Genomic DNA, 27,319 nt, shown 5'->3' on the forward strand with positions numbered 1-27,319 from the left:
AAAGCTAAATTAGCCTGCATTGACATTTTTGAGATTTCTTTTATTCATACCCTAGTCCTATTTTATACGCAGATTTTAAGATGGAAATGTCATCAAGTTCATTTTTGGAAAAATAATGCACCGAAAGGTGTATGATTAATTTGGAGGATGTCACCACTCATTAAATTAAATGAACAAGGAAAACAAAAGAGAAATAGAGGATTAACTCATTGGTTCATCATCCCTCATTTTGTGTCTGCAAAATACTTCCCCAACATCTCAAAACAACCAAAGCTTCCCAACACCATTTCTTTCTCACAAGACCTCATTGAAACACAGTGGTTTTGAAACTAGAGAGCACCTGTATTTGACATAAGAAGATTAATGTTTGTAACCAATTACAAACTGTTACATATGAAATACAAATCCTTACCTTCTTTGTTTGGATATTATTTCATTTTAAACAATTCCAATGTTTTCTTTTATTTCCAATATTTCTTAATGTTGTCTCTGCTGTTTTACAAACGATGGTTAATTTCTACTTAAGTCTTGGACTAGATGTTCCAGATGTAGGGTGTATTAATGGTCGGGAGGATTATGTCAGTCAAAGCCAAGATTACAGTGATCTTAGCATAGTTCAGTAATACCATCAAGCTCAAAATAGCAATTTGAAAGACAATCAAATAAATTATCTGTAGTTAATTTTGTTCGCTCTTGGAGGAGAAATAGCTAATTTCAAACTGATTGTGGCAAGGAGTAGTGAGAGGCAGGGGAGGTTGTGGATGGACACAGCCTCTTTGACTTGTCTCCACCACCAATGAGTTGCACTTAAAACTCCAACACATTTTCTTCAGAACCAAATGGAGATGTAATGACATCATTTCAGTAATTACCTTCAAGTCAAAATTGTTCAGCCTCCTACTTAATCTCAGGATATTCAAACTGCACCGAACATTGCACATTCTGCTCACCACCTCAAAGGACAGAATTGGCTTTTCAAGACAAAGATAAAAAAATCTTTACATAAGGTAAATTTCTTTACCACAGAGTTGTGAATCTTGGCTTTCTGTACCCAAGAGGGCTGTGGATGTTCGGTCTCTGTGTATAGTCAAGGCAGTGATTGACAAATTTTTAGCTATTCAAGGAATCAAGAAATTAATATGGGAAAGTCAGGGGCCTGTGGTCTACTACACAGGAAGCTCCTCTAGCAAAGAGCCCATCGGCAGACAAGTTTACTCCCTGACAAAAACAATAAAAATCTAACCTTCACCCTAACTAAGCACACACTTGTAAAGAATGTAAATCTATATATGAGGATGTTCAATTAAATAGTTACTCCTGAGAAGTTGATGGTCTCAAAAGCTGGAATAGAAATTGGTACACATCCTTACTTTTAATATCATTCCCTACATTGAAAGATACCAAAAATGGGATGGAACCAAAAATATGCACTTATGATTATTTGTCCTTAAGGAATGGGCTACTGTTTTATATCAGCATAAGTCACTTAATTTAGTAATTTAGTTAGGTCCCGATATCTGATGCTAATTGAGTTCCCTTGCAAAATATATAGAATTAAATATACAACTCACTTGAACTCTTTGTTGGTATTAAAGCTGTTGAAATGTCAGCAGAATTGCAGAATTTTTCTGAGGGGTATTCTCCAAGGAGCACCAGTGTTGCTTGAGTTGAGGCCTATGTCGTTCAACTTCGACCTACAGGCAAAGTTAATGGAAGAGAGATCATTACTGCAATCAAATATTAAGGGTTTCAGTCTTCAGATGAAGTCCAAAAACTAGGATCTGATACATCTTGCTGTCCATAATATACACGTGGATGCTTTGTTGATACCCTTGGGGTATCAAAAAGATTATCCAGCAGGAAAATGTATGAGGCATGGCATTTAAAGAAAGAATGAATGATTCTTGCAATTACTAACCAAAGGCCTAGAAGAATTTCTTCTCAGCTACAACAGCTATAATCATAAACCTTGCCAGATCGAGGGAAATGTTGCCTCTGCAGCCACTATAAAAAGAGCCTGATTTTTATTGGGAACAAGGTCTAGGGTACTTCATTCCTGTTAAGATTATCCATAACACCAGTTTAAAACCCAGACTGAAAGTGACCTCCTTTACCTGGGCAAAAATTGGAAAATGTTGAACAAGACACGATTTAGGCAACCCATATACTATGGAGGAATTGTGTTCCTAGAAAGTAATTTGTGGCATAAAGTTCTATAATGGTAAATCCTGTTTTCCATTGGACTGGAGTACTGTTCCTATCACATGCCTTTTCTCTCAACAGTAATTATCATTATCACAGCTGTTTGTTTACAACAGGAAGCCATTTAAGAGATTACCTTCTCAGTTTCTAAAGCAAATCTCTTAAGTGGTCAGCAGCTGTATTTGCAGACAAGAGCATTTGAAAACATTGTAGCAAGTCCCACAACTTTAATTCTTACACAGAGCCTCTCTCCAGCATCTGACCTCTGTGAAACATCAAGTTTTTCATCTGTGAAATCCCTTTTACATGGCCGTTTAGTTCACAATTTGCACTTAAACTTGCTGGCCCTGTTTTAAACATGTTGAGAGTAAATAATATGGAACGTGTTTGAAAAATACTGCTATTGGACAACAAGATGAACCTACCATGTTAAAATAAAGCCATGTTATCTGCATCTGCATTAATAAGTGCAAGTTGAAAAGATATATAAGAATTGAGAAAATTGGTACTTTCTTTTGCCTTTTGTATTTATTTAACTATTTATAATTAATCCCCACATAAATATCATAATAACTAATTGTTTTCTGTATTTTGAATTTTTGGAGTAGTGAATTCCAAGAGGACAATTTTTTGTAATCTGATGACTATAATCTAGGACAACTCACACAAAATGCTGGAGGAACTCAGCAAGTCAGGCAGCATCTATAGAAATGAATAAACAGTCGACATTTTGAGCGAAGACCTTTCTTGATTGCCTTTTAGTATTTGCTGGAAGTTTCAGGAAAAAGATAAATGGGAAGAAGTCACAGTGGTAGTGAACAGAAAGTAGCCCTCTACCTCAGCATGCCCATGTTGAACATCATGTGTGCATTTATATTAATCACATTTACCTGCATTTGGTCTGTAGTCCTCTATGCCTTGGCAATTCAAATTGACATTCCCAGTTTGACATGGCATTCCAGATTCTAACCACCTTCAAGATGACCCAGATCTTCTTCAAAACTCTTGTTTACCTTAACCTGATGCCCTCTAGTTTTAGACAGCTTTGCTAAGAAGAAAAACTTCCTAACCTTTACCCTATTTTCTCTCCTCATGCTTTCGTATATCTCTGTCAGGAACCCCTATCCACCTCAGTTTCCCCCACTCCTATAATTGTTTTAACTAACCAATTATCTCAGTAGAGGAACATCCATTGTGTGCTTACTGTACACTGTGGTTTCAATGATATAGGGAGTTTTCACTGATCATTATCTTTAGCAAAACTATTGCTTTATTTTAGAAGCAAATCTTAATTACTGAGGAGGAATCTGATTGCAGTCCCCTCTGCATGGATATGTGACATGTTTTGAAGGTGATAACGTGCAGAATTGTAATCATTAGCTGCGCAATCTCCCACCGTTGCTAATGATCTCAAGCTCCACAGTAATACTTGATGTCCTCTTGAAGCAAGGGAGCATAAGATAATTAGTGGTTTTGAAAATGCCAAATCGACACAATTACTGATCATTATGTGATATTTCTGTGGCAAGTCCCTTCAGATTACTCAGTACCATCAAGTAGCAGCAAAGTGCACAGAATCATAGGAAATCCATCATTACACAAGATTACAAATGATGAATGTTACAATGCTTAATTTCAGTCTCATTTATGGTTTGGAATTCAGACTTCAGGGATTATTTATTAAAACTTGAAACCAGAACCACAGAAACATTTTTTTCTAACATGATCAACCTCCTTTTTCATTTAAAATAAAAAAAACAAAAGAAAGCTGAGAACTTTCGGTTAGACATGCAGCACATGTTCAGGGAAAAACAGAATCAATAATTGAGGCCATGTTAGTCTTCACCCTGTCTACTAGCATTGACTATTAATAGTGCACTAATGAAGCAGTGCTAGAAGTTCACTGGAACCACATTCCATAATCATTGCCTAATGTGTCAAACAATAGCATCCGTAAGGTGCTATTGAACCAAATGGATGATTCATCCAACACTCCCTCGTCCACCATGTTTTATTCCTGTCCTTGACATTGTGCAACGAAAGTTACGTGCGAAAGACAATGCACTCACTCAGTTTTCACCCCTCATGAAATGAATATTAGATTTATTAGAAGGTCCAGAGGACACTCAGATTTATTTAGGAATAAAAGGCTGAAATTGGCCCTCAAAGAACTTTGTATGTTGCTCCAAATTTCCAGTATCTGAGTTCTCTTGTGTCTCCCTGAAATTGATCATTGCCGCTGGTAACTCAGCAGCCCGTTCAATAACATGCCCAATTTTCTTTTGGCCATTGGCAGTGAAAAGTTTCTACTTACTTTAGCAGCAAGAATTGTGACTTGCAACATTGTGCTGACATTTGTACATTGACCTGGCTTAATGCTATATCCACTTTCTTCAAAATGTATCAAATAATGTTAGTTATTTCAAATCAGTTCTGCCTTGTAGAAGTTGGCCAGTTAAGAGAGTAATTTTACACAGAGTATTGAGCAGGACAATTTTGACAATCCAGATCAATTGTGCTAATAGAACCAGTATTTACTGACTTTCCTCTCCTCAAGAAATAATTTGCAAAGCCCTTCCCGCAGGCTAGCTTGGCATTCTCCTCCTGTGTTTTTAACTAGTTAGTATATGCAGAAATCAATTAAATTTACCACCCAGGTCAGAGTTCAATATATTAACATAATTGTGTTTAAGAAGTCTCAGTTTATTCTCTTAGAATTATGTTGGCCTGCTGTTTAAGAGAAAGTCATTTAAATATCCTCACTGTTGGTAGCCAATAAAGCAGATTTATGGCCCAGAAATCTGAGTGTCCTCTGTACCTTCTGTGCATCTGAGGCACAAAGTGGTGAGAGTTGCACAGTGACAATCAGTTGTTTGGCGTGTGCATTTGGGATAGGAAAATATTTGAGATGACCACCAAATGGGCAACAGCTTGATATGGATTATCCCACTGATAGTCTTCAGAGGAGCTAACCCATTTTTAGATATCAACTTGTATACAGCTGTTGAACATGTTGGTTGTTTACACTGTTTTATGAGAACCATGTTATTTTTTTCATGCAATGCCCAAATATTTTAAAGCATCAAACAATCTGTATCTTCACTTGTTTTAGTCTTGATTTTAAAGCATAAACTGTGGCTTATACAGCAATTTAAATAATTCTGGAAATAAAAAAAAAACAAGCAAAATGAAATAATATTGCTGTAGTGTAGATCATTCAGCCCATTGTTGCTATACTAACTCCTTGAAAGGGATGTACTGTACAACTAGCCTTCATACAGTACAACCCTACATAATTTTCTTCAAGTATTTAACCAAACATACATTTAAAAATGATTGAACTGGATCCTTTCAGGCAGTGCTTTTTGAACTTCAACATCTTGTGATATAAAGAGGATATTCTCCAGTCTTAACAGCTTCAGTGCCTATAGCCTCTAACTGTGCCTGCAGAGACTGACCCTTCTTCCACTGGAAACAATAACTCTATCAAAACCCTTTGTTACTTAAAATTGATCAGATAAGTCTTTAATCCCAACACCAAGGAGAATAACCCCAGTTTCTAATGAAGAGCCTTCAATCTGAAATTTAAACTGTTTAGTCTTGCACAGACAGTGCCTGAACTGGGGAACGATCCCAGAATTGTCAGGTTTTATTAACCCCAGATTCAATTGTTTGAAAATTATCTGCCTCATCCTGTGTGAATATTCCATAATTTCCACTGTACATTCTGAAAGGTCCTGACACTTTGCAAAGTGATTATTCAGACATTTACAAAAGACATTCCTTGTTTTTTATGCCTTATGCATCCATTTGGAAAGGTGGGGCTCTGGTTTACTTGTACAGAAATGTACACCATTTGAATGACAGATTACCTTGCAGATTATTTGTGACATTTTCAATGTTTGTCTCTGAGTCTCTCTCCTGGGAATTGTAGTAAGTGTCAGTTTTGGGTCAGTGCTAACAGTGAGTCTGAAAATTCTGTGTTCAAGCTCATCATCCAGACTGACATTCCATTATCTTAGGGAGGGACCCCTGGCCTGTATTTCTGATTTTGGTATTGCTACTTGAAGTTGATGCTTCATTGCCAAAAATTACTATGTTTTCAGAAGTATTTAATTGGGTGCCCCAGGGCTTTAAGTGGAAGAGGCAGAGGAGCACTGCCCTTAAATCACTGGAGTATTGATCGTGAGATATTTCAAATCTTGCCCCAATGGTTGGGGAATTTAAATTAATGGAATGGCAATAAGCAGGTAAATAAATAAGACACCACATCCAGAGCAATAAGACAGGCAATAAAGGGGATCTCATTGACAATGTCCATGTCCCGCTAAGGAATGAAAAGAAAACAGACTTTTGAAATAAATACACAATGAGTGGTCTTCTTGGAAAATATAAAGGACATGTTGCTAAATTCTTTCCATTAACTATCTTGTACCATGTCTGATACTGAAATTGTCCACACGCTGTCTGTTGCAATCCACCTCATATTGTTGCTGAAACTTTTGTCCATGAGTGGGAAAGAACGTTCGTCCTCATCTGCCCATCAAAGTAATTTACCACAATTGAATTTCTGCAAGGTTTTGAAGTGCAACTCTACTGAATTTACTGAAGCATCACAATATATATATATATATATATATATATATATATGTAGGAAATTGAAGTAAAGATAGTTTACAAAATGGTTTTGATAAAATCTTGCCAGTGTTTGGGCTTGCCTACAAAATTACCCAAAAAGCCAGATCACATTTTTGAGCTTTTACTGATCATTTTGATTTCGTGGGGCTTTGACGAAGCTCTTAAAATAATCTTTCTTTGCCACAAGAACCCTAACAATGATAGGTTAAAACCTTTGTAAATTTATATTCATATCATACTTTTTTTGTCCAAAAAGAGAAAGGCAGCATTCCAGAAATTGAGCCAGGTGACATGGAGCATTTATTAGTGGGAAGTTATCAGGGAAACAGCAGTATAACACAAGTTCAAATTAGAAAATAATATAAAACACTCCAAAGTAGTCTATTAATTCCTACATGAGATTTACCCTTGTAACATGCTATAAGTTCTCAGATGGTAGAGTGAAGTTTCCATAGTGGATTCTTTTTTTATATTGGTACTGTGTTTTGCACCTTGGCTCAGAGGAACATAGTTTCATCTGTTTTCATGTGTATTCATGGATGGTTGAATTGAATGACAATTAAACCTCAACTGACTTATATTCCAGTTCATAGGGGTGGCAGTGTAGCATAGTGGTTAGCACAATTGCTTTACAGAGCCAGTGGTCATATACCAGGGTTCGATTCCCACTACTGTCTGTAAGGAGATTGTACATTCTCCCCGTGTCCACGTGGGTTTCCTATGGGTGCCCCATTCCCTTCCACATCCGAAAAATGTACAGTTAGGTTGAGGAGTAGTGAGTTATGGACAGAAGCATGTTGACACTTATGGGCTGCCCTGCCTATAATCATTGGGCAGTGTTGGTTGTTAGCACAAAACAAAACGTTCTTTGATATACATATGATGAACAAAGCTCATCTTTAATCATACTTGTAGCCTTCCACTAAAAGTTGGAGCAGCATATCGGTGATGTTGGTTAGAAGCTTCCAAGCTAGATTTTAAGGGCAAAGGCATACTTAACCAATAGAAAAGTTGCATCTAACTGCCCAGCGGCAACATTCATCTGCAACAGAGATGTAATTTATTTTCAAAATAAATTAGACGTATAGCCCATAAATGTTAGAAAAAGATCAACAAAGGAGTTTTAAGAGCTAGTTCTAGTCCTAATCCAATCAAATCAGTAAAGCTAAATTATATTACCATCAATTTTCAGGTCTAAATTGCTGTTTGTTTCCTGTGTAAAAATGACATTTGTTCAATTTTTGATGTGGGTCAGCAGTTTATTTAAAGTGACATAATTGTATCCCATTGAGATAACTCAGTGAGCCTCTGAGTTGCGAAGATCATACTTCTAATGCCCGATCTGTTCAACTAGCTAATCTCAGCAGGCAGTGTAGTTTTCCCAAGCATCTTCGCTCAGGGATGCAAATCAGCTGAACTTATTGATTGCTTGATCTCTAACCGGCACTGAGAAAGAGCAGGTTGAAGCTCAGTTAGGATGCCCCTTTCTATAGTCAGGAGTAACCTGCTGACACTCCAGAGGCTTGCATATTATAATGGCCACTGGGCAAGATGAAACTTGTATCCCTGCTGCTGTATTTGAACAGGAAATCAATGTCCTTTGGAGTGGAAATACGAGGAGAAAATGATGTGAGAAAGAAAATAAAATCATCTTACTGATATTAATGTATGTTTGCATTCTCTAAACCATTTAATTTCGGAAAAAAGAAGATCACATTTTTAAGAACATCAATAGGTATTTAACTTTATTCAATTTTTAACCTGAAGCTAACAGAATATTGTGTTCTAGTTAACCCTCTATTGGAAACCTTTCTGTAGCTTCTGTTTGCTATACAGCTATGACACATCCACTGTCTTAAAATACAGAATGCAGAGATACTGAAAGAAAAATATAGTCTTCTTCTCTGATATAATGCTGCAGTTTATATTGCGTAGAGCTTTGTGCTATGCTTTTACTAATAACACTTGCTTGAGCAGTCTCTTGTCAGTGACCACTAAGCCAGACGATCTCTCAAAGGTGCTGTAGGAACTCAGCAGGTCAGGCACGCCTATGGAGAGGAATAAACAAGCAACGTTTCAGGTAGAGCCCCTTCATCAGGACTCAAGAGGAAACGGTGAAGAAGCCAGAATAAGAAGGTTAGGGAGGGGAAGGAGTACAAGCTGGCGGATGAAACCAGGTGATGGGGAAGGTGGGTGGGTGGGGAGGATGGATGAAGTAAGAAGCTGGGGGAGGGAGTGGTGATAGCTGAAGAGATAACGGGTTGAAGAAAAATGACAGGAAAGGGCACTGGACTATGGGAGAAAGGGAAGGAGGAGTGGCACCAGAGGGAGCTGAGGAGAAGAGAAATGCTGAGAGAGGAGGCAGAATAAGGAGTGAAGGAAGAGAGTAGGGGGAGGACAGAAAAATTACCAGGAGTTAGAGAAATCAGTGTTCCTCCAACTTGACTGTGACCTCATCGTGGCAGCAGAGGACGCCGTGAGCCAACTTGTTGGGATGGGAATGGGAATGCCAGCCCCTTCGCTGGCACAAAAAGCACAAATTCCTGGTGGCCACCCATTACAATTCAATTTCCCATGCCCATTCCAATATCTCGGCCCATCACCCTATCTTTGTTCTTGCTGGCGATCAAGTCAAGGCTCTACATACGGCAATACCCTCTAATGCAGGGGTTCAAAAGGTGCGGTCCACAGACTTTAATGGTAAAGCTCCATGGACATAAAGAAGGTCGGGAACCCCTGCTTTAAGCTTTGTATGCAATCTAAGGAGTGGAGGACATAGTATCTTATCCAAACTTGTATGTAATTTTATCACATATTGTTTACCACTAAGTGTTTGTTCAGTTCTTGGACAACCTGCTCTGTTTATAATTGACACCAGTTTTATGCTGAGTTATCCAAGATCTCACTGTAAATAAAGACTTTAAATGCAAATTACATTTATCACAACCTCCAGATGACCTAACAGTATGTGCAGGGATAGGTGTAATATAGGAAGTAGATTGGCCAGTTTATGAGCAGCAGGTTGCCACGTTCAGCACTGCGGTCAGTGCAGTTCCCAGCATGACTGTATTTCTCGCCTCTGGCACCATCTCTGCAGAGTTTGCACGTTCTCCTCATGGAATTCCACCAGCTCCACATTTCCTCCCTCGTTCCAAAGGTGTGCTGTTACGTTAATTGTCCACTCTCACGTTAGTCCCAAGTGTAGGTATCCGGCAATGGAACACAAAACAAATCTGGGGAGATGATAAAATAAGAGAAAGTAAATTGAGCAATGGGGGGGGGGGGATGCGGAAATAAGGAAATAAGGAATGAATGGATGGCTCTGCCAAAAGTTCCCAGTCTATATGTAATACAATAATAGCATATAGATGGCATTATCAAGATGGCTGAAGTTAAACGTAATTCCCATGATTAAGTGCAGTACTGTATGAAGATGCTGGAATGTGTAAGGGGAATTACACTTTCTATAAATCCAGAAATAAATATACACATTCTTGCACCACCCACAGCTTTTCATGCATAAAAATCACATCTGCCCTGCTGAAATACATTGACTGCAGTTCAGGCTTCCTGCTTACAGAAAAACAATATGTTTGTGTTAATTTACAGCATAATGATTCTCTTTTAAATCTATTTGACTAAGTGGGAAAAAAAGCATAAGTCACATTCACGGTGCAAGCCTAGGTTCCCTTTCCTCCTGTCTCTACTGTCAATTTGAGAACATGTTGAACCTTATAAAGTTGACAGTGTAAATGTCAAGCTAGTGATGGTCAGCTTTCAGAGAGAGGAGTTATTAATCAGTTATATTTACTGCTATTATATGTTTCAATTACAGTACATATAGCATTGTAGCATTAGACCATTCAGCACAACCACATGCAATATAAGGTTTCTGTATGAAAGCCACAGGCAAGACTCCCCTTTAGCGATTAAAACACTGAAAATTACCTCTAAACGTTGCTCACTTGCTTGCTAATTATTCTTATCCCAGATCAGCACTGCTAAAACATTTCTGTCTGTGGGAATGTGATGTCCACAAATGAGTTTCCTACATTACAATGGTGATTACATTTCAAGTACCTCATTGTCAATGCAGTACAAAATGTAATTTCAACCTATGCAGAAGTTGGTGAATAATAATGAACGACGGACAGTTAGCATAATTTAATCAGTGGATTAAGTCACTTTGAAATGTTAAATCCATATCATAAAGTTATATTAGTACTGCAGTGCTATATATTCTATCAGCAATTTAAATGAATCACCTCCACTATAGAAATATGAATATAGCCAGGAAATTCTATCTCTTCTGTTCAATGATGCATATAATGGTGACTGATGAAAAATTCAATTGAATTTCCAGCAAGCTAGAAGCTCGGCCACCGTCAAACTGGGAGTTATTCCCCTCATCCGTGTCGCTGGCAGAGACTGATTTGTCAACAGCGTCCCTTCGAATGAACTTGCAATGATTGCCTGTCCTTATCCCATCTCCAAGATGCCAGATCGATCTAACAGCTCCCCACTTAGAGCTCAATTCGTATTGAAGGTAGCGGCCAAGCCTCCAGCATGCATAAATTCGATCGGCTGTTTCATCAATCACTGTGATAACTATGTCACAGAATGTAACCTCAAGCATCGAACCTTTCAATCTTTTCCAGCTTTGCAAAGAAGCTGGACAAGAGGCTAATGGATATTTAATTTATAGGGGAAGCTGTAGCTTTGCTTCCCTTTTCTAAAAAGATGGAATGTTCCTTCTTTAGTACTGATAATTCACTTGCACGATGCTGACCCAACATGATGGGAGCTTAAAGGGAGCCCTTTCATCTTGCTCTGTGGTTATTGACCATCCTGGTTTCTGACACAAACCAGCATTATTGCCTTCGGGTTCAGGAAATGAGAGCAATCTGTCATGCCTGACAGTCTATATTTTCTACGTAATAGTCAGACAACCATTTCTTGTAAATTTAGCCGTAACATTGTACCTGCTGTCCTTCCTGTCTTTATAAAGATAGATCAGTAATGATTTTAGAGCAGATAAGATATTGATTCATTTCCATCCAGATTTTATCATGTTGTAAAACAACGTCAAGAATCGTCTTGACGATGCAGAAACTACCAAATTATTTTAACCTAAATTGATAATGGAAGGAACTGCTTTCATAAACTACTGAACATGTGAAAAAAACACAGAATAATATTATATTGTGCAACCTTTTACAAATGTTTTCCATTGTAGGGGCACACCCAAAGAGTTAATATCCTTCTTTCAGATGTAGTCCTCTTACTCTTTATAATCTTGTCTGTATTATTACAAAAATTTTGAGAATAGAATAAAATCAACACAAAAAAAGTAATTCAATCTATCACATCCTTGTCAGCTCTTTGAAAGGAATCCTGTAATGCTATCAATTTTTATTTTTTAATCCAATTCCTATTTAAAATTATCAACCCTTTAATTTAGTGCAATCCAAATCATAACAACGCTGCATTAAAAGAAAATTTCCCCTGGTAGTTTAAGCAATTATTTTAAATCATCTTTGCCTGGTTACCACGTTAACAAGAATAAATTACAGAGACGATGCACATTTTAACTCTGATTTGTAATATCCAGGAATAAGCAGAATGTCTGAAATGAAAGAGTTAATGCAGTGCTCAGGAAGATGAAAGTGCAGTTTATCCTTGTCATGTCACTATTCATTTGGTATTTATTGTTAAGCAAAGACAGCAGGACATTAAGATTTAAAATACAATATCTGGGAGGGCATTGGGGAGGTTCTCTATCAGTGTTTACTATCTTTCATTTTAATGATGACGGCAGGGCTGATTTATTTATTTTTGCTGAAGCATTAGATAATTGGTAATATTATTTATTACCGTAAAATCAGATTCTGTTTTCATTGTAAGAATAATAATAATCTTAAAATGATGGATTTCACTATTAATCTGTCTGATATAAAGCACTATGCTCACTAATAGAAAAGAAATGCTTAACATTTCTTTTCAGCTTCTCATTTTAAGCCTGCAATGCTTTATTTTATTTCCAGTGTTAAAATATTTCTGACTCCAAAATGCCAGAATCCATACAGCTGGGATAATAAAATTGTAACTCCTCCCCTTTTTTCCTTACAGATAAATATATAAATGTAGACTTGCTGCCGTCCGTGAGCTTGGGATAGGATGGCCTACATGTTTTTACAGCCAACAACCCTGGGGTATTCAAAATTTTCCACTTCTGGAGCTGTGCAGGTGTGCACACTGACTTCAGTGGAGTGAACACGTGGAAGTGTTTCACTTCACTGGTTTATAAAGATGAGTATTGGGGAAATTCCGACTGCCCTTCCCTATACGTCCGTTCATTTTGAAATGTAACACAGTCATAATGCAGTAAAGAATAAATTTTAATGCTTTTATAATCAGAGTGAAGACACTTGCTGGTGACATGAAACAGAATGCATAAATATGAGTGCATCCAACCCTCAAGTATGGTCGGAAAACCAAATTTGTAGACAGTTGGCTCTTTGCTTAAATAATCACATATTACCTTGAAAAACTAATAACTTTTCTTCAAATTCAGGAGCTGACCCGTTTTAAAATGAATCTTTTATAAATTGAACTTTAAAGAACAACCTTCATTTCAAAGAAAGCTTGGGGAAAATTTGGTCATGCATGGAATAGCATGACATACAAAATGAGTCACATCAAAACCCATCATTACATAACATGCATTAAAGATTTTAAAGATTAGCTTTATTTGTCACATGGACATTGAAAGAGACAGTGAAATGAGTCATTTACATCAATGTCCAACACAGTCCAAGGATGTGCTGGGGGCATCGCTCAAGTGTTGCCATGTTTACAGAGCTAACATGACATTACCACAGTTTACTAATCCTAACTGGTATGTCTTCAAAAAGTGGGAAGAAACTAGAGCACCCAGAGGAAACCTATATGGTCACAGGAAGAATGTACAAGCTCGTTACAGATAGAGGCAAGAATTGAACCATAATCACTGGTGCTGTTAATCGATGCACTAACCATCTAAAACAAAATCTTTGAAATCAACCCTTTTGAAATCAAAATTTGACCTAAGTACTTTCATTAGGATTTACACTCATTAAATAGAATTTAATAGATTAATAGAATTTTCATATTTCACCTTACTGAAGCCCATGTTATTGTGTCACCAACATTAATTTTTCTTGAAAGTTAGTTGGGTCTCCTTTCTGCTAGTGTATTAATTTAACTGGTTTAGAGTGAGTAGTGTTCTGTTGCATAAGGTCTTTGATGAGCTGTGCCACACTGGGTGGTAATGTATGCAGATACATAGGCAATGTAAGATTCCAACCTCTTGTTGGTAAATTGAAAAAAGTATTTCAAATGTAGTCAAGTTTAAGCCCAGTGGGGAGTGAGCTTTACAGTACTATAATTTACAATTTCTACTGTAATCTTGACAGAGCTGAAGGTATTCTTCAAAATACAATCATAGTGTCATAAATACGAGGAGGAGCAGGCCAAATGGTCTCTTACTCTGTTCAGTGAGTTCCCCATTCCTGCCCAATTTTCATAATTCTTTGATTCCCCTACTATTCAGAGGACATATAAAACCAAACTGTGTTCTTCATTTTATTTTAACTTTAACAGCTATGATTGAGCTGTGCTGAGTTTGATCAAAACATGATGGAAAATTATTGCTTTCACATTTTCTGTATTAAAAAATCTGATATTATGACCATTATAGTGCTCAGAATCATCTTGCAACAAAGCAGATCTGTCCCTTTAAATGAGAGGAGTGATTTTGCATGTGCAATTTCCAGCAGAGAGTCTCGCTTCCAGATGTAAATGTTGGAAAATGATGCATCCATTATGTTTTGAAATTCCAAAACGTAAAACTAATTGAAAGAAAAGCATGGGAGCCAGGGGATAATGTGTGTACTTCATTTTCACTTCTAGTGAGGCACACTGTTATGATGTGGTGGTGTAATATCGTATGCCATTCACACACATATACATATAATCTGTAATGAATTGTCCAAGCTGAATCAAACAGTAGATATATACATTACTCAAATATCACCGAAATATTAAATACACAACTCTCCTCCCTGCTTATAAACTCCAAATGAAAATAGAACTCATCTCAAGTTATATATACACAGTATAGTATATGACACAACTACGATATAGACATCCGCAGCAGAGTAAATATTAAATTGTCCCATTCAGTACTAAAGATTCAGTCCCATTCAGTACTAAAGAATCACTATTTAGGATTTCATACTATTGTGGGATAACATCATTCCCGACCCAGGAGAGGGGCATGTTACTCTGCTGGGCAGGTGAGACTTGTGGCTGTGAAACAATCTCAGGGTCTAGGGCCTCCTTCATGCTGGTTGTAGAAGTTTGCTCTGGGACTGTAGGAAGTGGTTCTAACAGCTTTAGATACCTTTCTTCTCCTTCATTTTCATTTAGCACTATGTTTACCTTGATATGTTTGAGTTTTCCACTGCCATCCTTAAACACTGCTGTGGAATCATCCAGTTCATTCGTAATGTGCTGTGTCAGTGACATGGATGATCATGGTCTTTCCATGGCCATGATTGTCCTTGGCTAATTTCTGTACAGAAGCGGTTTGCCATTGCCTTCTTCTTCAAGACAGGTGACTCCAGCCTTTAATAATACTCTTCCTACCTGGCACCATCGATGGCATAACCAGAACTTTTGATATGCACCTGCAGCTCATAAAACCGTCCACCATATACACCCATGGTATCACGTGACCCTGATCAGGGATCTAAACAGGTGTTAGACCTTGCCCAAAGGTGACCTGTAGGCTTAGGGTGGGAAGGAGTGCTTTACACCTCCTTTGGTAAAAATGTATCTCCGCCTACAACCCTGCATCATCTAGTACCTTCCTTAGTTCACTTTTAGTTGACTGCTGTGCAAGGAATGTGGCATGCAACTGGTGGATGATCCACTTATGAAACCTAAAGCGTTCTGCATTCAACAGTGGCTTCAGTTCTATATATTCCTACAATATTTTCATGATATCCAGCAAAGCTCATTTTAGCTGGTTTGGTTGGAGTAATCAAACTCCTACACAACTCCTACACTTTCCACCCAATGCACTCATCAAAAAATGGCACTCGTTTTTCATTGACTATTTAATTTGCTTCAAACTATTGCTCAATTCAATCAGTATACAATACCTGGTTATCTTTTGTGTAGTTGAACGCACCTATCTTTTTGATGTAGCCATGTTCTTTTTTTTAAAAAAAATAAGATTATTTTTACCCAGTACTCACTGTTTATGAACCTGTGAATTTCCTCCATTGTCTGTCTCTTTTTAACTCTAACGTCTCGTTAAACTTCCAAAGATAATGCGTGCTACATTTTTTTAATTCGAACATCTTGCTGGGCTTCAACAGGTAGTGAGTTGTCTTGGTTTTATTTAAAACTTTCGCATTGCCATTGTTATGTTTTATAATGCCAAAACATAAGGACTAGTTGTAAGAAAAACATGGCAGCCTGGGGTTAACGTATGTATTCCATTTTTTCTTTTAGTGAGTTGCACACTTATGATTTGGTGGAGTAATGACATATGACATTCATGTACTTTTACACATAACCCGTAATGACTTAGGTAAACAACAAAGAATGCTTAATCAAACAATATATCTGCAATTTTACTCAAATATTACTGAAATATTAAATACACAACACATGCACATGATAAAGTCAAGGAAGGGAGCTTAAAATTTTCTGCATTTAGCAAGCACTTATAGTACAGGCCCCCAGGGAGCCTCCAAAATATCCATCAGAGGTTCACTTGATTATTGATTCCAGTACAACATCCTCTGACCTTGAGATGGCTTCTTGAAGCAATACCTTTTCTCAGTGCATTGCTAGTAAGAAAGCACTGGGCTATTTAATAACCCTATAAATATTTACAGCCTGTTGGAAACCTTGATGTATTTATTTCATGTTCTTTCTACATTTCACAAATGCAAAATGAGGAAAGAAAGGACTGGTTGTCCAAGGGCACAGTGCCATTCTAATTCACTGCATTACACAGGGCAGCAGAAAAAAAGACACCTGAAAAATAAAAGAGGAATTTTGATGGTTTTTTTACACTTTTGGTTGATCTGTTGGCATTATATGTACTCAGTGTGAAGTTGTCGAAGTACTTTAATAATTTGCAAGCACAGGTGATCTGCAGCCTTTGCATAGCAGCTGACATATTGAAGTGACCTAATAGTTCTCATCAGGGCCTTCCTTCACTGCTTGCTCTTTTGATTGGACCAATCTATCAAGCCCATCTTCCACAGGCTCGCAAATAACTTAGACAGGAACTCATTAATATTCATGATTTTATGGACATAAGAATTCTCAGTAGATTGCCAAGTCTAATTACCTGCTGACATTTATTGAATGCTTTGATTAGTGCATATTGTAATGAATAGAAAGCATGTGGTAGACAACAGGAAAGGAAGCCAAGTTGCCCACTGTTGTCTTAGTTAGACATTGCCACAGAACAAATGTAGGAGATGCTTTCTTTTGTCTTGATGCATGACAGATGGCAAATGAATAAAAGGCAAAAAAGAAATGGCTCCAAATTTACCATTTAATTCCTATATTGGTAGTCGCAATAACTTGCCCATAGCCGAAAGATTCTGAGAAAACTTGCAGTATAAACAAAATCAAGGTATAATCATTTCATTAATGCAATTGATGATTAAAATATTAACTCCATTTAACCAGCAAGATCATATTTGTTGCTGGTAACTCTAACTGGAAAAATTGAAATATATTCTAAGCTGCTTGTTTCCTGCTTTGTTTTTAAGTGCATGTCGACCAATTTGGATTTATTCAAACCGATAACCACTTTCTTGTATGCACAGTAAGGAACATTTCGGACTTAGTGAGACTGACTTAAAACTTTTAAACTCATTTTGCTGTCAAATAGTATCTCATTCATAAATGATACGGATGTAATTTCTTCTAAATAGCAGCTGGAAGGGCAAGAATAGTAAAATACTTGTGCTTTTCCATTTGGCATGTGCAGTTTACATGGTGGTCTCATTAATTCTCTCAGTTGTCCATCTCAGTACTGGTTCTGTGATGATGAACTCAGATCCATCCTGTTCTATCAGTGCTCTGGCACCACTTTAAGGAGCACCAATCAGTCATCCTGGCATTCCATGGGGACTGTTCTTCAAAGGTTCCTCTTTCTTGAGAAAGAAAGGTGAATAATGCTGTTCGAGGTTTCCATAGCAGTTCAGGGAAGAGAAATGATCTATTCTTTCCCTAGTGCTCTGAAGAAACCTTTGCCATTTGTGTACTGTAGATATTTTGGTTTTGAATTTTTTTATATTTGAACCCCATTTTGGCTATATCAGATCATGAACACTAAGCTAATCTATATTCATTCTTTTTCCATCTCTGAACGAACTCCTTCTCAAAATGTATCAAGAGATACAGATTGATGCACAATCCTTTAGAAGAGCTTTGGAAGAATTTGATTCTGTCACATGTGCTCAAGTATTCAGAATCTGTATATTGGACTGTCGTTGATAAATGCTTGGAAATTTTTTTATTAAATGCTGCCATCTAATTGTTAGATTTTCAGCAAAACATGAGTTTGTCTGTATCCTTGACGTTCATTGTTACAATGCACATTACTGATTTTCTGGCCAAAATATCAATTTTGTTTGTGGTCTGAAACTATGCTCTAAAGAGAAAGCTTTATAGACAATTTGATTTGACAGTCATCCATTATATAATAAAATCTGGACAGATTGAGATGAGAAAATAACTAGAACGGAGAATGTGGAATGAGACGGGGCCATGAAACCTCATTCCATTTTAAACTAGGATTCAGTTGAAACACTTCCATCTCATGACTAAGCTAAATCTAGGTTGACACCTCAGTGTAGTAAAAGATTTAGATTACATTTAGTTGTCATGAGCGCATCAAAACAGACAGTGAAATGTGTCTTTTGCATCAAATCAGATCTAGAGAGGACCTACTGATCTACTGGAACAGGCAGCCCGCAAGTGTCACAACACTTCCAGCGCCAACAAAACATGCCCACAACTCACTATGACTAATCTGGAGGAGACCTCAGTAGTCACAGTATGTTGAAACAAAGCCTCATCTACTCACACAGTGGCTTATAAAAATCTTTTAAGTTGGGCATGGGTAGGGTAAAGGTAGTTGGAAGTTTTGCACAACGTCATTACTAAAATAAGTTATCTTGTCATTTATCTGCTTTCTGATTCATTTGTTGTGGACCACTTCAGGAGAAACTTAGAATTTTGGATTTAAAGGAAGATGACCAAGTACAATTCAGTTAGCTTAAGGCACAGGTAGAGTTTGCAGATAAATCCAAATAACTTTAACAGAGGTTCAAGGCTTTGTGATGTGCTGTACCAAGGCAAATTGCAATACAACAATGCAGATCAGGCAAAATATTCTTTACAAAAATCATCCAACTATGAAGATGAGGTGATCTGTCCTCTATCAAACAGTAGAAAATACCACTGCATTACATTACAAAGGATCAAATACATCTGAATTAACATGAAAGGCTATTGACCTGAACATTATCTTCATTTCTCTTTCCACAGATGGTGGCTGACTTGCTAAATATTTCCAGCATCTTCCATTTCATTTCAGATTCTGAGCACCTGCAGTATTTTACTTCCAATTTGTAGAGATTGATGAGTTGTTTTAAATGATGACACAAAATGAAGTATCATCACTACATAATGAATCTCTTATACCGGGGATAAATACGATTCAACGAACATTACAGTTAAATTTCTCCTTTGTACCCAAAAACATAATAAATATACTCTGATTTTATTCAATCAATTTGCAGTTGTTTTGGCAGAAGATTCATGAAAAGCCTTTAAAACCTGTTTCTCTCCCCACCCCCCCCCCCCCCCATGGTCAGAGATAATAGCACAGAAGCAGATTCATTCACCCCGCTCATTGCACATCTGTATTTTGCACTATTACTTTTTAATGCACATTTTGTACTTTTGCATCACAATGCTCACTGTATTTTGTATTTGTTTTTGTATTTTAAAGTATATATTTCTGAGTGAGCAGCCTTGCAAAAATAATTTCCTTTGTGATATATAAAGTTTTATCTTATATAATCTTACCTATATAATCAACCATAACTCATCTTTTTGGCTTGGCTATCCAACTTTTGATCAGCAGTTTGAGGGTGGAGGATGAGAATTGGGGCAGTCACTAAACCTTAACCCTACACAGATGCATCTTTTATATTGACCACAATCGTCTTGTCCTCTGTTACGTAATCCATTTGTGACCTGTTTCCTTTCCGGGTGATTGAACTTATTTTAGTCATCTTATGACAGTCTCTCAAATTATGAGAATCAACGTACACTAAATAGGTAAATAAATATTTAATTACAGATGTTAGTGCAGCACACCAGGCAGTGCCTATTGCACTTTGAGGACATTTTCAATTGAAATATTTAACACCATAAATTGTTTATTCCCTGGAGTTCAGGAGAATGAGGGGAGATCTCATAGAAAAATTCCAAATGTTAAAAGGCCTGAACAGATTAGATATGGCAAAGTTATTTCCCGTGGTAGGGGAGTCTAGGACAAGAGGGTATGACTTCAGGATTGAAGGACATCTATTTAGAACAGAGATGCGGAGAAATTACTTTAGTCAGAGGGTAGTAAATTGTTGCCACGAGCGGCTGTGGGGGCCAAGTCATTGGGTGGATTTAAGGCAGAGACAGATAGGTTCTTAATTAGCCAGGGCATCAAAGGGTATTGTGAAAAGGCAGGGGAGTGGGGATGACTGGAAGAATTAGGTCAGCCCATGATTGAATGGCAGAGCAGACTCAGTGGGCCGAATGGCCTACTTCTTCTCCTATGTCTTATGGTCTTATAGCCTTAATACATTTTAATATTAAATATCAGTGAGGCCTAAATTAAGATTAACGGAATCTAGTAGGAGGAATACAATAGCAGAGAATCTCCTCTACTCAATTCATAAACAGACTTTAATTACCAATGCAGAACTGATTTTAATGATACACCATGGCCTCATATTCCTTTGAGCCGTAGTTATTATTACAGCAATGTTTTATTCAAGATTCAAAGCAAGAGTAGATGGGGATTTAAACATTGACTGTGCCAGTTTCTGAGAAAAAATATCTTGTACTCACTTTCTGTTTTATGTGTATACATGTTTTAGGATTATGCAATCCCAGTGTGGCTTGTAGCCTCATCTCTTGATAAAGCTTAAATTCATTCATTCTGCATGCAATCAGGCAGATCTTCAGAACATAGAATTTGATTATGCTGTCTCACTAACAAGAAAAAATAAACCCGAACTCTTAGATTGTAATGGTTTATATTCACTGCTGTTTTCTTCTTCCTTTAGGCAAACCTGTAATGATAATAACTGAATACATGGAGAATGGATCTCTCGACTCATTTCTGAGGGTATGGCCTGCTATATAATTCATATAATGACATTTTTTTATTATTGAAGTGATAATGATTCACCCAAAGGAGAAGCTAGACTTTGCCTAAGTAATTAAAACAAATGAAAATGAATTGTTAGAACTAGATGTTTCCTGTTTAATTTACAAGTCAAGAAGAAAATGTGAATATGCATACATTTTGCCCTAACTTCTTTCCTGAATATTGTACAGCATTGAATTATATTGGTACTCAGTTACTATTGTTACTAGCTTCAACAATTGGAATTAAAGAGTGAATTCAGTCTTTCATTTTCATGTCCTATCTGGAATTTGCCTCATTCCACTCCTCACCCCCAAAATGATGATTTCAGCTTGGTAATTGTTGAGTGAGCATGCTCTGTTCTATTCAGTTAACTTTTCCTTTAGATATTTTGTTGTTCAAAGTTCGAAGTAAATTTATTATCAAAGTTTATGTATGTCACCATATCCAACTCTGAGAATTGTTTTCTTGCGGGCATACTGAATAAATCCAGTAACCAGAATAGATTGAATGACAGACTGCATCAACAGGGCAGGCAACAAACTGCTGAAATACCAAAAGAAAAAAAAATAGAAAGAATAATAAATATGTTAAGCAGTAAATATCGAAAACATGAGATCCCTTGAAAGTGAGTCCGTAGGTTGGGGGAACATTTCAGTGATGGGGCAAGTAAAGTTATTCCCTCTGATTCAAGAGCCTGATGGCTGAGGGATAATAACTGTTTCTGCTGAAACTCTTCCATTCATCCTTTGACTGCAGAATTAGCTCAGGTTACCATCATGGCTCTATTGCCATGCACCATGCCAAGCTTAAGACATAAAAGGATTATGCTTTGAATTAACATATACACTCAATGGCCACTTTATTAAGTACAACTATACACCTGCTCATTAATGCAAATATCTAGTCAACAGCAAGAATATGGCAACTCAATGCATGCAGATGTTGTCACAAGGTTTAATTATTGCTCAGACCAAATATCAGACCACGGAAGAAATGCAATTTACATAACATTGTGTAACACTTAACCAACAGGCTGGTATATGTCTAGGGGAAAAGGAGATCCAGCCACACACCAATCCCACCTCCCGTACACGCAGGTGCTGTGAGAATCAAGTTTATGCCTCGTTCCCACACACAGTATCAAATTCACACCAGATACCGTTATGAAATACACTTTAAAGAGCTTACTGAAACTAAAAGAGTACTAGGCAATACAATATATATGAAAGAAAAGAAAATGCAAAAGGAGCCAACTTATCAAAGTTAAGTCAGTTTAGTGCACATCGCTGGAGCTCAATCATCGAACCATTCGACGCCTCGTCACTTGCCTCCGACCTCCACGTCTTCGCACCCGGGACCATCCCCGGTGGTCAACCAAGCAGTGCAGCGCACGTCCACCTTCCTCGGCGTCTTCCTCCCAACTCTCTCGAAAACCCACGAAAACACCCCCCCCAAGTTCCCAGCCTCACAAGACAAAATTCCATTCCCCATTGGTTAACAAATGAATACAATCCCCATATCAGCAAGTCTAAAGCTAAACAACTGCGAGACAAAGAAGCATTCCTACTCTTAACAAACCCAAAGAAGCCATTTTGAGTCACATACACAAGACATTGTACAATTGGATGTAGAATGATTTTTGGTGTCAAATGGGATGTCCAAGTAGCTCAGAAACTGCTGATTTCCTGGGATTTTCATGCACAGCAGTCTCTAAGAGTTTACAGAGAATGGCACAAAAAAGACATCCCATGAGTGCAGCTCTGTGGGAAAAAAATGAGTTCTTAATGAGAGAGGACAGAGGAAAATGGCCGAACTGGTTCAAACTGACAGGAAGGCGACAGTAACTCAGATAATCACATGTTACTACAGTGGTGTGCTGAAGAGCAACTCTAAACGCACAACATGTCAAACTTTGAAGTGGATATATTTTCATTCAAATATACAGTAAGCTGCTTACAATAGGACAGGAGTGAGATGTATATATTTATTTATTGGCATGCAGTGCAGAATGGGCCCCTCTGGCCCTTCAAGCTGCCCAGCAACCTCCAATTTAACATTAACCTAATAGCTGCATAATTTACAATGACCAGTTAACTCATCAACCAGTATGTCTTTTTAGACTGTGGAAGGAAATCAGAGCACTCAGAGGAAACCCAGCACTCCCAGGGAGAACATACCAAATTCTTACAGACAGCAGTGGGAATTGAACCCAGGTCACATGTACTGTAAAGCATTGTTGCTAACACTAAAGCCAGTGACTTTCTATAATGACATCCACATTTAGTCTCAAATCAAGATGTCACTTCTTTTTCAACCTTCCATTGTTTAAGCTCAAGTCAATTACCACAAAAAGTAACAAATTCAAGACTTTAATTAGAAGTATGTGACTCTAATTGTAACGTTCTCCTTCGCGTGTAACGAAACGCCGAATTAAACGTCGAGATAAACCACAGTCAATAAGAACCAGATCACAGTAAGATTAACCATTTACTGTTCACTCTTCACATTAACATATGGTGAAAACTGTTGATAAAACAATACAAGATTGATACAGTATTTGTTCGTTTCTTAATATCACATTTCAATTGTAAATACTTGTAAAGGTGACTATAACAACATTACACTAAGGTGCAGTATACAGGCAGAGTTTACCTGCTCCATTGACTACTTTAAATACACTTCCATGCAAACTATCCGCAACTCTTTAACTAACGAAAGCATAAACATTATCGACCGTCGTTACTTCTAACAGGATCGGCATTAACATCTTAGTTCAATATATCGATTATCTATTAACTTACAGCGTTGCTCTCACTGTGATTTCTCATGCCTGCAAAACAACTTCTGCTCAGGTGTGCCTCGTGGTGAGCCCCCACCCTCGCGTTAATTTCAAACCGGTACTTTCCCACAAGACGCGGCGAAACCGGATGTGACGTCATTGCATGCCGATATATTTTACATGCAATGAATATACTTTAAACACTGCTAATTCTAACTGGAAAATACTATCGAATGAATTACTAGGTGAAAATATTATAAACTAAATAACTGTCATAAAGACAGCACACTCCCCGCTTGACCTTCGTAAGGTCACAATGAGCAGAGTACAAAACTTAGTCTCTTAATCAGTCATTGGGTAGAAGTAGAATGACTTCTGTAACTGGCCTTTGGTAAATTTTCACATCGCCTTGGTCGGTAGTCTTCAATTCGATCTTCCTAACATGTCCATCCCCGCTAGGGAATGTAGCAGTGATTCTGGCCGTTGGCCAGCTGTTGCGGGTGATTTGCTTGTCCCTGAGCAGGACTAAGTCTCCAACTTGAAGATTCCTGTGGGGTTCTGTCCACTTTTGTCTCTGTTGCAACAAAGGTAGATATTTTTGTCTCCAGCGAGGCCAGAACTGATTTGCCAGAGCCTGGACTTGTCTCCATTGCTTTGTGTACAAATCCTTGTCTGAGAAGTCTCCTGGTGGAGGAGGTGCTCCTGCCTTCTGCGTAAGGAGCGTTGATGGCGAAAGTATAAAGGGGTTTTCTGGGTCAGAAGACACAGGTAGGAATGATTGTGCGTTTATAATGGCTGTGACCTCTGCCATTAGGGTGCACAGTACCTCGTGGGCCAATCGGGTGCGTTGCTGCATCTCAGGTTTCCTTTTCCGGGTTTTCCGTAAGGACGTGAACCGTTTGACTGCCTGCTCTTTGTTATCTGGTGAGCGCTGGCGTGGTTCTCTGAAAGGCAATGGGGCAACCCCATTATTTGCTTCATCTCTGAAGACCTTGGTGTCTTTGGGTTTTAAAGAAATGGTATCTTGAGCTGATTGTGCAAGTTTGTTTCCGTGCTCGGTTTGAACGAAAACTGACTGACCTAGCGTCTCGTCGGTTACTTTACACTTGGTAACGTCTTGTTGTGCTTCCTTGATATACATGGAACTTGTGCAGGGTTGAAAAATCGAATGGCGGCCACTCTCTAGCACATTGGTCTTGAGTGTGTCAACCATCGGTTTGTGTACGTCACCGAGACACACCTCTCCTATCACCACCCAGCCCAGATCCAGACGTTGCGCGAAGGGGGCGTCGAGTGGTCCATTGACCTGCTGCCTAACCTTGTGTACCTGGATAACATCTCTTCCTAATAGCAGGAGTATTTCCGCTTTTGGATCCAGTTCTGGGATGTGTTTGGCGATGTGGTGGAGATGTGGCTGGTGTAGCACCGCACTTGGTGTCGGGATCCTAGTGCGGTTATTCATGATTCCATCGCACTCTAAGAGCGGAGGGAGACAGATGATGACTTTACCATCCAGGGACTCGATCTGGATGCCTTCTGCCTTCCTTCCTTGGGTTTCCATGTTGCCTGAGCAAGTTTTGAGGTAGTATGGGAACCGCTCACTCTCAATGTTGAACAATTTAAAGAACTCTGGACTGACTAGTGAGCGATTGCTCTGATCGTCCAGAATCACATAGGCTTTGATGGCCTTGTCTTTGGCTCCTTTAGGGTACACCTTAGTGAGGCAGATCTTGGAACAAGAACGACTTGACTGAGCTTGACCGCAAACTTCTGTACAGTTCGTGCTGACAACTGTTGACCTAGAGCGAGCCTCTCCCTCCCCACCGTCCTGTTGTGGGGGTGAAGGAGCGTTGTCGGTTTGCGGTGGACAATCCTTGCTAGGGTCGTTGTTAGTTGTAAGGGCTTCAGTCTTGAGCACTGAGGCGGGTTTAGCAATGTTGAAAACATTCGAAGAGGATCTACTTGGCTTGGTGTAAATCGTACTGCTTCTTGGACCCACGAGGCTAGGGTCGTTTCGCTTCTTCGCCTCCCTGCACACAAACCTAGCGAGCAGCTCAAAGGGAGGTGGTTGATCATCGTGCTCTTCCTTGTAATCTAAAGCAATGGACAGCCACCTGTCCTGCAGCCCAAAAGGAAGTTTGTCCACGACTTGTCTAATCCCGAATGGAGTATCTAGGTATACTAGACCAGCTGAGTAGCCATCTTCTTTGGCGCCTTTGATCTCCATGAGTAAATCTCTGAATTCTCTTAACTTAATGTGATCTTTGGCTGACACCTCAGGAAAGTTTCCCAGACGTCGATATAGCGCCGCTTCAATAGCTTCGGGGGACCCATAGTCCTCCCGAATTCTCTCCCACGCTTTGCTTAAGGCTAGTTCGGGTTCGTTGATGTACACTGAACGTATGCGTCTCACCTGGTCGCGTGATTCTTTCCCCAGCCATTTCGCCATAAGGTCCAACCTTTGGGTTGCACTGAGCTGGACTCCGTCGATCGCGTTGGTGAATGTGGAGTACCATGCACGGTAATTTTCAGGTTTATCGTCAAACTGGTACAGTCCCGAAGTGACGAGATCCCGTTGTGCTAAATACTGCATCGTGGGATCGGCTGTAGGCGGCATGCGGGCTGGAGAAGTACATTGGCGCCTATATGACTGAGAGCGCACGTTTCTCATGGAATTTGCCATCCTGGATCCGACCTCCGCGTCTCTTCGCATCAAACTTTGTAAGTTTGGTGTCAAGAAGTATCGGTTGTCAGCTCTTTCATTCTTGACTTCATCACGGAGCCGCGAGGGTAAATTTTCTTCCTCGTATGGATGTGATGCAATCGTGACTCTCTGAGGTTCCTCGTAGCTGGGGAAGTTATCGAATACGTATGGAGAGGGGAGACGAGCCTGCCTGTCTATTTGATATTGTACATAGTCGCTTGTGCGTTCCAGTCTGGTCCTTTCTAAAGTAGATCTTACTTCGGTCAGATCACGCGACCCTTCAGCTTCTTCTATGTACTCTGCTTCCGCCTTGGCAGCTTCTTCTTCTCTTTCTAGCTGCAGCACTTGCAACTTTGTCGATATCTTTGCCATTTCCAACTGGATTTCGGCTTCTCTGGCGGCCGCATCCATTTCTCTGGCAGCCTTTTCCTTTTCTCTGGCAGCCCTTTCCTTCTGGATTTCGGCTTCTCTGGTGGCC

The 27,319-nt window shown here is 38.7% G+C and overlaps 1 protein-coding gene across 1 annotated transcript in view; it reads left to right on the forward strand.

The window, feature by feature from the left end:
• epha4b (eph receptor A4b) overlaps positions 1-27,319 on the forward strand; it is a 364,912-nt gene that overhangs the window by 315,155 nt on the left and 22,438 nt on the right. Inside the window, exon 12 of the mRNA XM_059949034.1 lies at positions 21,273-21,334. Coding sequence (XP_059805017.1) covers positions 21,273-21,334 — 62 coding nt within the window. The remainder of the gene's footprint in view (positions 1-21,272; positions 21,335-27,319) is intronic.

This window comes from Hypanus sabinus, chromosome 2 (assembly GCF_030144855.1).
Source record: "Hypanus sabinus isolate sHypSab1 chromosome 2, sHypSab1.hap1, whole genome shotgun sequence".
NCBI classification, from domain to species: domain Eukaryota; kingdom Metazoa; phylum Chordata; class Chondrichthyes; order Myliobatiformes; family Dasyatidae; genus Hypanus; species Hypanus sabinus.